At 35.0% G+C, this 13,550-nt stretch overlaps 1 protein-coding gene across 9 annotated transcripts in view; it reads right to left on the reverse strand.

Annotated features, from left to right (window-relative positions):
• The window catches only part of PDE1A (phosphodiesterase 1A), a 317,348-nt gene that overhangs the window by 88,318 nt on the left and 215,480 nt on the right, over positions 1–13,550 (reverse strand). For all 9 annotated transcript variants that reach the window (XM_081052536.1, XM_081052539.1, XM_081052538.1 and 6 more), the window contains one exon: positions 2,862–2,975. In XM_081052536.1, coding sequence (XP_080908662.1) covers positions 2,862–2,975 — 114 coding nt within the window. The remainder of the gene's footprint in view (positions 1–2,861; positions 2,976–13,550) is intronic.

The raw sequence follows: 13,550 nt of genomic DNA on the forward strand, positions 1-13,550 counted from the left end.
CAAAGTGCAGAAAGTAAAGATCACCCTGCCAACTGCATTGTAGTGAGACTAATATGAGGTAATGAAGCTAAGAGCTCTTGGAAGGTGGTACAAATGTGGGGCATTATTATTAATAGACGCATGGAAGCAATAAAATAAAATAGTAAAAGTTTTGTGAGATTTGAGTAAAAATTGGGAATGATGTAGTATTAAGAGCTGGGATGCTTTTTGTAAAGAACAACGAAAAAAACAAAACAAAACAAAACCCCACAATTTTACCATGAAGCAGTTAACTTTCTTTCTTCTTCCCACAAAAGAGCAATTTTCAAATGAAAAGCAGCTATACTTTGAAATGTAACACGTTTGAATGAATCAAGTATCATAGGGAACTGAGTTGATAAAATATCTATGAAATTATAACTATCTGAGAAGGTAAATACGATAGAAAAACTAATAAATATTGCATGTAACCATCTACCAAATGAAAAATGAGACGGTGAGGCAAACCAGATGATTAGCATTATGCCATTATAAGACAAAAAATGGAAATACCCAAATAATTCTTAAACATTCTTTAGTTATATAAATTAAACATAACTAAAAATATAAATAAAAAATAAAATGTCAAGGACATTTAACATGTTAAGTTCAGTCAACTTGTGAACAATAAAGACTGCAAATAAAAATGAAATAGCAAGGAAATTATAGGAGCAACATAAGATTTTTTTAAGTTTACACTTTGAATCTCTGTTCACTTAGAAGAATCAGATATGTTTACATGCATTCAGTGAAATTTAACCAACAAAACAATTCTGCATAGAGTTTATAATCTAAAAGTGTGCCTGTAATATTTTATTCCCTTAACTATGACTCTAAGCCATGCTTTAACAGAATTTCAATCTGGGGACAAAGAAAAAAAATTACCTGTGCAATATAACCCTTACCATGCCCCCTTTTCTGTCAGTTATTAATGAAATTGCTGATTGTCTGATATTAAAAAGTTCAGTATGTGATACAGGAAGATCTCTAAGTTTCCTTATATAGGGGTAAAAAAAAAAGCAAAATGAAAACCTGTGTATACAGTATGCTATCTTGAAAGGAAAAGAGAAAAACATGAAACAAGAATTTGTAGTACGTCATTTGAAATATACAGAGGAAATTTAAGAGTTGGGAATTTGAATAGATTGCGCCAAGGGTAGAGGCAAGACTTTCATGAAGCACCTTTCTAAATTATTTTGATTTTTTAATCATGTGAATTTATTACCCATTAAACAACATTGTGTGTGAGTGTGTGTGTGTGTGTGTGTGTGTGTGTGTGTGTGTGTGTGTGCTTAAGCCCAGTACATACCAAAAAATGAAAACTTCAATCTCACTTGTGGTTTGACATTTCTTACCTTCCCAAGCTTGGGCCTGACCCAGGCACAGACACCTGCAGAAGTGAAGGGGTCTGATGGATGCTTCACTCTCTATGTACCCTCTCCTGTCCCACTCACTCTGCTACTTCTCATTGTTCAGAATGTGGTGGGGTGGGGGGAGGCAGGAAATTACAGGGGTCAAAGGGTCTTACAAGAGTAGTGTGTTTGTTATCATCTGTGTGACAAATGCCCAAATGAAGGTTATTTTTATTACTGGGCAGCTTTTTTGGGTCCTTCAGAGACAACTCACTACACTGATATTTAGGTTGAAGTTTTATGATTTCTACCTTGGCTCTTATATCAATAATCACCCCCATGAATCCTCTTTTTCACTTTCTGAAGTCAGTATTCTTTGGCCAATCTCTTCAAAAGACCTCTACTCTATCCGCCTCATAATTTTGGAAAAAACTCAGTGCCTTTTCTCTGCCAAACTTCGGAGGGTCCCTCCAAAGGGTCCCTTTTAACTGGGAATTCAGTGTGGTCCTTATCAGCCTGCTGCCTTTATCTCCCAAATGAGAGTTGGGAACCAGTCTCTGTACTCTCTGAACTCCAAATGGCACTGGTCAAATCTCCCCAGAACTGTCACTGAGTTTTCTATTAGCACTGGGGGCCTCAGGATCCCCTCCCATTACTTGAGGTCAGGGGTAAGTACCCCCTTAGAGAAGAAAGAAAATGCACAGGTCTCCCTTTAGGCCAGGGTTTCTTAACCTCCATACTATTAACACTGTGGCTGGACAGTTCGTTGTTGTAGGGGATTTTCCTTCACATTGTGGTACGTTTAGCAGCATCCCAGCCTCTACCCGTCACATAGCAGCAGCACACCTCCAAAATATCTGCAGACATTGCCAAATGCCCCCTGGAAAGTCAATAGCCTGAGTGAGAGCCACAGCACTAGGCTAACATCCCACTTCAAATAAATCCCCATTTCAGAATGTCCTTACCACTCTGCCAATTATGAGGAGGCTAGCTGATGAGGTTTAGGGGATGGTCAAATACATATTTGAGACTGCCCTTAGAAAGCCCTGCATAGAAGGTCTCATAGCTACATCTCATAAGAATGTGTGGGCATGTGACACCCATTTTCTCAGAAGGAATGCTGAAATCTTGAGATAAATGGAAAATCCTTACATTACTGAAAATCAGTATAAACTGACATCTGTTTCTGACATTTAAAACCTGGGCCTAAGGACCGTGAGGGTAAGGGGATAGGAGACTTCAATTTATTCATTTTATGACTTTACCAGTATTGTTCGACTACTTTTTGATATTCAAGCAAATGTGTATTTTTTGTTTTTTAAAGATCATAGTCCAGTAAAACGGCTACATTAAGAAGAACTTTTTAAATTTAAATAAGATTTGATGCTGGTTTCATGACTAAGATATACTAATTTCATGTTTGACATAAAGAAAGAGGACAAAAGGGGAGAGAGGCAAAGCAGATAAAAGGGAGAGGAGGTAAAAACGTACCTTGTTTCATCGATATAAACCGCTTCCAGCACAGACGCTGCATATTCAATATTCTTCTTTAAGTCTATGATGTTAACATCACCTTTTTCCAGCTGCTTCACTAAGCATCTTAGTCTATTTCAAAAAAGTAGCAAAAAGAGAGAGAAATAAAAAGATTTATTATAACTATATGGAAAATAGTCCAGTACTAAATACACAAATCGAGTAAAACTTTTAACATATCTTTCTAGGTCATCAAATAGAAAACAAAGTTGCTAGTCTACGTACCATTTTTCAAGGACACTCTTTCTGAAAATTCAAGACAATATAGATATTTTCATAAAAGTATAATTCCTAACACTAGAACTTATTTTATGGCTGTTCTGTTTTTTCAGAGGAGGCACTAAGAGAATATTTAAAGGGTACTCTTTTGACCAGCACTATAGCAATTATTCACTGTACATAGCAATAAAAACAAAAATGAAAGGCAAAAGATCCAAGAAAGTATAATTAAGATGAGAAAAAATATGTACAAATGTGTAGTGTTTTTACTGCAATGCTTTTTAACTTGAGACAAATCTATAAAATACATTTTTTCTCTTGTTTTTATCCATAGGATGATATGTCCAAATTCTCTGAGGAATTTTAAGGCACAGAGATCAGCTAAGCCTTGTCTGGATTCCTGATTCACAGAAACTGTGAGATAATTAATGTTATTGTTTTAAGCCACTAAATTTTGGGATAATTTTTCATGTAGCAATAGGTATCTCATGGAGTAAGATAGTACACATTACCTCAATAAGTTCCTAACACTTTTAGAAACATTATGCATTATTTATAAACCAAGTGTTTCTGAAGATATTGCCCTATAGTAGGCAGAAAAAGAAAACATATTTCTTATCCTCTACCTACTGTAGATAAATAATGTAAGAACAATTTATCCATTTTCCTAAGTCAGCAGATAGAATTTAATTCCATTTCTGAGCCAAGGTATTTCTGAGAGAATGGAATACATCTGTTTTTAGGCAGTCTCTTAGAGATAGTGTAGCAGGTTTTCTGAAAATTTACTTTGGATGATTTCCAGCACCAAGGCCAGGGTATAAAGAGAAGTTAAAAATTTTAGCAAGGGTATTTGACATTCCTCCATCAATAAGAAACACTTTATTTCTCCATGGAAAGAAGTTACACCTCAATTAAAACATTTTATTCAGGAAGCTACAAATAATTACTTTTTGTACCACACACTTCTGTATAAAAAATATTAGCAGACAACACCATTGCAAAATAAAGTCTATGTGACAATAAATAAGTCTTATTTGTACAAAGGAAGCAAAACGAAACAAAAGAACACAAAAGTAACAACTAGAACAGGTTACTTAGAAAGGGAAAACTAAACCTGGCTTTCAGGCTTGCATAAAACGCTGAATGTGATAATAATGGAGCAACATATTAATTTTGAGATTTTTTAATGTTTATGACTCAATCATATTATACTTATTGAAATTACTTTTTACATGTGAAAGTAAAAGAAAGTTTCACAGCTCTGCAATGGTTTAAAAATGTATTACTCGTGTATCTTTCTTGTGAAAATTACTTGGTAAAGCTTGGTTATATTTGGTTGTATGATATGGTTTTAAAAACAATTAAGTACTCCAGATGGTTGCTTCTCCTTATTTCTGAATAAATGAACTCTGTGAGTTAGCAATTTTCTCCACTAAACAAATAAATTTTGTGCTCTCTTGAAGCTAGGTATGGCTATGGAACTTCTTTCTGGCCCAGGAGAATTAAATGCAGGTTGTTGAGTAAAAGTTTCAGAATAATTATTCTGAGGAAGATTAATTAATCTGGAAGGGGATCTCATTTATCCCTTGCCCATTTCTTACTGCTTGGAATACAGTGAAATTGCCTCAAGGTTCAGCAGCCATCTAGAATCATGAAGTGACAAAGCAAAAGGAAGCCACCCACTAAGAATGACAAAGAAGGAAGGAAGATGGAAGTGGCCTGGATTACACGCTGTGAAGCCACTTGAATGAAATCACCTACCTCTGGACTTACTCCCTATGAGAGTAAGAAAGTATTTGGTGTAAACCACTATTATTTTGTGATTTCTTTTATATGCAGCTGAACACAATCCTAACTGATAAATGAAAAGAGTAAAAAATGACTCAAAGAACGCAAGAATGGAGAAATTGTCACATAAAATGAGAGGGGATGCTCCTGGAAAACTACCTGCAGGTGCACTTCCTAGCTTATGACAGCCTGCAGGTAGGTGTTCCCAGGGAAATCATCAGATCGTCATCAAATCAGCAGATACATCTGATGAAAACTGTGACATCAAGAGGCTCTAATACTTGCACAGTGGAGATACTCTTTTGTAGAGAAATCTTGATGTAGCTTAAAAACAAATACTATGACTTGTATATCTTAATAGGGGTATAAACCTATAGTCTGACACAAGAAATGGATTTGAAAAAATATGTCAAAAAGGTTTTGCCACCCAATTAGAAAATCTAGTTAGATATGGAGATAACTGTAAAACATGACCACCCAAACACTAGCACGCGTGCGTGCATGTGCGCGTGCGCGCACACACACACACACACACACACACCCTATTTTAACTATGTTAACCCAAAAAGACTGGAAGGGAATATATGTTTTTGCGTTACTAGGATTTCTTTCTCCTTTATTCCCTTTGCCTGTATGCACCAAATTTCCTTTAATGAGTACTTATTTTTATTTACATAAAAAGAAAAACCTTTGTATTGTAAAACGATTATTAATGATTATAACATTGGGTTAATGGAATAATTTATATAATTATTATTCCAATTGTGAATTTGCTTTTTAATCAATTTATGCATATAATAATTCCCAACAGTCTTATTTAGGCTAGTACTTCACTTTCTTTATAGACAATACAAAGCCAACATCTTCATAAATCATTTTCAAATGATCATACATTATAAACTGGTAGATTCCAAAGCATTAAGGCTTTACTGCATATGTCTGTACACATTTTTTAATTTCTTAAAGAAGATAACTATAGACTATCAAGAAACAACCTATCAATGAACATGCCTCATGAACTTAAATGTGAAAAATCCTTAACATTTTAGGAAATCAAATCTACCAACATATAAAAGAATAGTATATCATAAAATAGATTTATCCCAGTAATACAAGGTTTTTATGAGATTGAAATGTTAATCAATGTAACTCACTATATTAAGAGACTAAGTTACGAAGCAGGTCAGTGGTTGTCTAGGAATGGGGGAGGTGGGGATCATGGAGGAGAGAAAGGGCTGGAAACTTTAGAGGATAATGAAAATGTTAATTTTCTTGATTGTGGAGATGGTTTCATAGGTATGGACACATATATGCATACTTACCAAATTATAAATTACAAACTGAAATATGCAATCATTAATTAGAGATAGAAAAAAAGAATATAGGCTAAATAGATGCTTCTGTTACATATCTTAATTTTTTATCTATTTTTAAAAATACTTAAAATTCGAATATATATTATCAAAGGCATGAAAAAATCCAAAACAACATTAAACATTTAATGATCTTTTCCCAAAGAGAATGACACTAATCTTTGATAAGTCATATGATTTTAAAAATCAACCTGAATATTATGAAAAGAATGGTGTTTGATCTTAGCTTTATAGAGAGACTTCCTTACAATCTGATGATTAGAACACTTAAAAGAAGACAGAAATGAAAATGGAAACACCATCTTTGAAAAGAATTGATTGGCTCTGTAGTTCAGTCAAACAGTTGCAGGAGAGAAATAATTTCTACCTTTGAACAAAGACTACTGAGCTGTAGAAAATGATTGAGTATTTTTTTTATCCAAATATAGAACTGCCACTTTCCAAATGAAAAAAATAATACTACATATAAAACGATATAGTTTTCATAATCAAGTACTGCAAAGACTCTAAGGTTATCTTCTAAGATATTGTGACCTAATATCTTGCAAAAAGACCCAATCTTGCAAAAAGACTATCTACATAACTAAGAATATTCTCATATTAAAAAATTTTATGTGTCTATGCATGTCTTTACTAAGTCTAGGACATAAAAAGCCCAGGATATTCCTAATGCTATAGACCACAAATAATAATAAGTAAAATTTAAAAGAGAATTGATAATCATTAAATTCCTATCAATGCTCCTATTTGTGACCTGATTGAAATACAAAAGTGAGAAAGTATGGTTGTCAGAACGTTGTAATAAGAAGTAGAAGAGGTAATGCTAAAAGAATATCTATAGCAGGTATTGATATTAACATAAAAATACTGCCATACGTAGAAGTGCACAAAAACATACAAATAGGGATTGTCAGCACAAGAGGTTATGCAATGGTCAGTAAGTTCTGCTTACCTCTGATACTAACATGATAAAAAAAATGGTAAGACGCCATAAATAATGAAATTGTCTACTCTGCAGGTCAATGCTTAGGAAATTAAATCCTAACCTTAGTCCAAGAAGCAAAGCTTATAGATTTAAAGTCTGTTTAAGACATTTTTCTTTCACATAGGCAAATGTAATCATTGTAAATACAGCTCATCGATACCTTTATTTTATGGGATAAATAATTACCCAAACAATTGGTATCATTTGAAAAACGGGAACAATTGTATGGCGAATATTATTAGTCTTTGACATAGGTTAATATTCTACATTTAAAGGAGCATTGAGATGGAGACTACATGATGAAAAAGTATTTTTTTAAGTATAAAAGAATATATAATTATTCTTACTCTTATCCCAAAATCACAATTTAGATAAACTATCACTTTACTTCAAGAATAAACTTTTTATTACAGAAATGGGCATTGCATAATTTCCAGCGTGTTAAAGAATTCCTTTAAGTATAGAGATACAAACACTCAAACAGTTAAAAATGTTTTCAAGATCACGTTTTTCCTCCTTGGAAGCAAAAGAATAGTAAGACCATTTTAACACTAAAGAGGGAACCAACCATTTATGCCTGGTTACTATTACTCCGCTGAAATACTACGGGCTAGGCAGACTTAAGGATTTTCTTAAAAGGTTACATATTTAAATAAAGATGCATATTAAACATATATTAAATACACACATTTAAATCTACAACATATATCATAGATTTAAATACATACTTTTATTTATAGAATATATTTATTATTTTATATGGTGGATATATTTATATAAAATATGCACTTATATTTATATATTTCATATATAAATTTAAATCTATGTGTCTGATGAAGAAAAAGTAGGGATCTTTGCCTCTAGTAAGCATTTATTAACTAGAGAAGAAAGGTGAGGGATAGGGCACACACATAGCAGATCCACTGAAGAATAGTTTACCATTTCCTGACAGTCTATTGGACCTTAGAAAACACATATTTAGCACTAAGCTCAGGTAGCCCCACTTTGTGCTAAGCATCTTTCACTTGTCTCTCCAGACCCCCTCCGCAGGTCTCTGTCCTGCCCCTTACCCTGAGATGGGAATGTAGAGTCTAGATCACGCATCCAGTTGTGTTTCACACATGGGGAGCATGAGTAGGAGATAGGAAGGAGGGAGAAGAGTGAGGTCATCATAGTATTCTCCTCTTCCCCTTTGAGGGTCACCCTCCACACAAGGTCACTTGTCAGGCAGATGGAGTGCTCTCTCAACCTTTCTCTTTCTGTGTGTCTCTGTCTCCCCCTCTCTCTATCATCAGGGATGACATCCCTGGAGGCCGGTGTTACTAGCCCCAAAACACTGTATTATCCTGGTGGTTCCTTATACTTTCCCACAACTGTAAATACTCTCTTTATGAAATCCTCCTCAAATTACCCATTTCGACTGTGTCATCTTCTCGGCCTCGCTTCCATCGTACCTCCTACAATGTTGTCTCCTCATACCAGAGACTTTCACTACAGACCTATGAAGGTATTGAAAAGACGGTAGAGACAGGGCTTTAAAGTCAGTGGGGGCTCACACTATCTACATTCACCTTTTCCTGGTTTTCACGGAGAGGAGCAACACACTGACTGGAGAGCTACTTCTGTAGTGATCAGCATTATGGTGAGCACTGGCCCATGGAAACTGCACAAAACGCTGAGAATCAGCTGCTTCATAGGAAATGCTGGAGAGCCATGATACCAAATTGCCACTTTCACACTGGAGGACCTGATTCTTGAAAGGGGTGATTATAGGGTGTACTGATGATAGCTAGGTCAGAACATGTGTGGCATAATTTTTCAAATTTTAAAAAAGAAATAGATAAAAGGAAATTAGTGGCTTGCATTCAAGCCTGATGGATTTAAAAATGTATTTATTACTGCTCACACCTGAAACATCATTAATATAATATAACGGGATTGTAAAGGTAAAAGGGTTACAAGAGAAAGAATAGGAAAGAAGATAATAGCAGAGAAAAGTTCACAACACGTTTCTGGGAAAATTACATAGTGAGATATGGTAACTGAGTTAGCAGATACCAAGAAAGAGAAACCACAGTGCTTTCAAAGGGTGATTACTGAGAAAGCAAGACAACCATCACAGAACCTCACAATAGCTCAAGATTTTATAATGCAGGTAACTGACTTCAGGCTCAAAATACGAGGGTGAAAATCTTTTTAGAGCGTTCGAAATTCTTTTCTATATCCCAAGTAGTGGGAAACTGTACTTAGCCATTCCTATAGCAAACCTGGAAATGAGACAGGTCTCCCAGATTGAAAACAGGGGGATTAAGTAAAAGTCAGCATGTTAAGAGATGATTCCTCAGGTTCTTTTATCCCACCTATTTACAGAATGGAGATTAGGGGATTTACTGCCTGGAGAGACTGAAAAGCCCCAAACAAATGACATTTTAGAAACAAACATTTCACAGCTTGCTTGCCCTTGGGTGAAGCCCAGCAGGTGACAAGCACCCCCTATGCACGGAGAGATTCTAAGCACTTTTTAGAGTCACACTCTTTACTATTAATGGCCTGTCAATGGTGTGAGCAAGCACTGAAGGAAAAACTCCAACATAAAAGATATAGACAAGCAGAATGAAGAAACTTGGAGGATACTGAAATAATAGAGACCAAAAAAAATAAATAAATAAAAAAATAAAAAAAATCTAAGAAAAGCATGAGAAGAGAATCATCCATCAAACAAGAACATGCTACTTTTTAAAATGTAATAAATGGTAATGAAAGAGCTCTTGGAAATTAACACTAATGATTTACATAAAGAATGTAAACAGTAGAGAAAAGAAGTCTAATATGCAATAAAGTGGACAAAAATACAGCAAGATTAATAATAGGATAATAAAAATAAGAAAATTAGAAGGCCAGATCAGGAGATCTAATATTTGGCTAACTAAAGTTCTAGACATCAGGAATAGAGGAAATTATCAAAGAAAAAAGTTAATTTCCCAGAACTACAAAAATCTCCTTTTTGAAAGAGCCCACCATGCTTTGTTTCATGGACATGTAACTGGGTAGTCACATAGGATCTTGTGTTAGGAAGGAACCCACTCTCAGTTTAGTGTTCTGCTATCACCATCTTGAAATTCTTCATAATTTTTTAAACAAGAAGCCCCACATATTTGTTTTGCACTGGGCTCTGTACATTACCTAGCTGGTCCTGGGGTCAACCCAGAAGTCTATACTCAGCCAAACTATCATTCAAGTTTAAAGAAAGGGTAAAGGCATTTTCAGATATTCAATGACTCCAAAAATTTCATTTTCCAAGCAGTCTTTTTCAGGAAGCCACTGGGGAATACATTTGACCAAAATAATGACATGACAAAAAATTTAATATAGGTAAATAAAGAAGGGAAGTCTCTGAATAAGAGATATGCGACCATCCTAGGAATTAACTAGTCTAGACTGAAGTAGGAGTGCAGAGGAAAGGAAGTAGGAGGGAAATCTCTAGGGGAAAAATTAGAACTGATGAACAACGGAACTGATAAGATGTTTGGAACTTGCTTTTGATACATCAGTTGAGCATTCATAAAATTATAAAACGTATATAAAAAATACAATCATTATGAAGTCAAGCAGGAAGAAAAAAGTTATACAAAACAGGAAAGTCATTTGACTGACACTAATTGACAAGTGAATAATATTTATAAATCACACTGCTATAAACACCAGTGACTGAAAAACAAAATAAGGTTTTCTTATTTTGGTTTCAACCCCTATTGCTTCAGGAGCCCTCCAGTTTCATAGTGTTCTTTGCCCACCCGGCCTCTTGATGAGATGAGAGTAAGGAAGTTGGTGAAATTAATGCACAAGAGTTAGTTCCTCTGTTATCATTATGGATGTCAATTGATAAAGTCTGAAATTAACAAATCAAGAAATAGTAAAAGCATATTATTTGGAAATATACTTAAAGAAAGGAAGACCCAAAAAGAAATAAACCATTGAGATTATTTACTTCTTGGAAACTGACTGCTGTTTTGTTTTTTTTTTATAATAACAGAAATAATTTTAATGACACAATCTTCTATTCGAGTAGAATGTTCAATACATTGTTCACAAGACATGTGATCTAACTTAGAAGTCAGCTCCTTTACTTGTTTAGTATTGTTGTAGACATGTTGTAGACACACACACACACACACACATATATTTGTCAGAGAAGGGATAAAGTAATTGTTGGAATTGATTATTGGCATGATGGTATTGAGGTGTGCTAAAAAGTCAAATTACAATGTGGTTTAAAAAAAATGAAAGTGAGTAGACAAGAAGCCGGGTAGGCAAAGAACACTATGAAACTGGAGTGCTCCTGAAGCAATAGTGGCTTATCCAGAAAAATGGATAACTATATCAAATGAGTAAAGCAAACTCAGAACTAGTTCCACCAAAAACAACAAAGGAATGTTTAAAAGTGGGCTTGGGGCATTTACTCTTAATTAATTCAGTACCATGTACCAACCAGCTTCAAAAATACACTAGGAGAAAAGGAAAATAATATTAAAATAGATTTTTAAAGAAATATGCATACAAAAAATAAAATTATGGAAAGAAAAGTCAACATGGAATTTTTCCAATTACAACAGATTATACAACATAAGAAAACCTACGAAGCAAAAATATTTCCATGGCAGATACTATCAATCCTATCATAGAGCAGAGAAGTCCTCCTGTTACTCTTGACACTCAGATACAGGAAAATTGGGGTCAATTAAAGAAGAGTCTCTTGAAAGGGCAATCGTTCTGTGCAGATGTAATTTGTTACATAATAATCCATCAATTTTAATTCAAAAGAATTGATTTTGAGAAGATGGTTTTTATTGAGAAGGTAGTTGTATGTAAAACATTAAAAATGATTTTTAAATTTGAATTTTTAATCATTCTCTCTCTCTTCTCCTCTCTCTCTCTCTCTCTCTCTCTCTCTCTCTCTCCCTCCACCCCTTCCTCTCTCTCTTCCTCCACCCCTTCCTCACTCCTTCCTTTCCTCCCTTTCCACGTGATATGAACATTCTAATTACAAGACAGCACTAAAATTAAATGACAAAATGCTCATGTTTGATTTTACAGAATTTCCCCTTTCTCTGTAGAACTGTGACTCTTATATACATGACCCTCAGGATTATTGGAAATAATTCTTTCCTTTTGAGAGCTAAAGAATGTTATATTGACAATGACAGAAGCAGTTTTGAGAATGCACCACCAGTATAAACTACTGAGTCTCAAATTTAATATAGCTTAACAATAAGAATAAAAAATAAAACACTTCCAAATCAATAAGCGGAGGTTTAACCAGGAAAACACAACAACTCTGAACATTTAAAACTGAGGATTTAATTGTTGGAATTGATTATTGGCATGATGGAAGATGGATGATGGTAAGACAACCAGGAGAATAGTGGGGTTCTCCCTAAATAAACAACTGCGGGAAAATTTTGGAGGGTCAAAGAAAAGAGGCAGGATCCCCAGATCCCAGGAGCCTTAGGGGTTCCTGCAGAAGAGAGGTGCTCCAGTGGATCTGCCCCTGGGCATCTGGAACCACAGAAGAGACACAGCTGTTGCAAAAGAGTCTTCCTAGAGGCAGTGATGGAGAAAGCAATAGTTTGGTTTTTCTCTTTCTCTTCACATGTCCTGCAGTGTCCTGACAGTATCTTCCATTGGCCAAATCCAGCCAGACACCAACTGCCACAGAAGCCTGGGACACTCAGCTGCAATGATACAGAGCAGACCAGGCACAGGGCAAGGGACAGATCCACAGGCAAAAAGGTCCAGAACCATAATACACATAAATGAGAAAGTGCCAAGTTTTTTTTTTCCTCTGAGATATGGAAATAAGTGACCCAGGTAGGTGTCAAGCCCTCTGTCATATTCAGGCAAAGCCAACCGAGGATATTGATTAAAGGACCCAGATATTGTAAAGCTGTTTGTTCATTGTACTTGTAGATTTTTGTCTGGTAGACGTGGAAATCATTTTTATTTTGTGGAACAGACAACCTCACGAGTTTAACACCTTGTTAGACATGAGCCACTTGCGCATCGAACCCAGCAATCTCCTCAGAACTTTGCTGTGTACACAGCAAATGCTTTTTGAACCAGTTATAAGTTCTTACTGATTCCTTCCTTCATTATTAATGATTTAAACAAAAATTTGGCACATGGTCAATTTGTATTTATGTGAATCATGCTTTTACCTTTTGGAAAGAGTGTTTTAAGAATAGTGCTACAAAATTTCATACAATCTATCCCAATACCCTCAGC

This window comes from Rhinolophus hipposideros (genome assembly GCF_964194185.1).
Source record: "Rhinolophus hipposideros genome assembly, chromosome: 6".
Taxonomy (NCBI): domain Eukaryota; kingdom Metazoa; phylum Chordata; class Mammalia; order Chiroptera; family Rhinolophidae; genus Rhinolophus; species Rhinolophus hipposideros.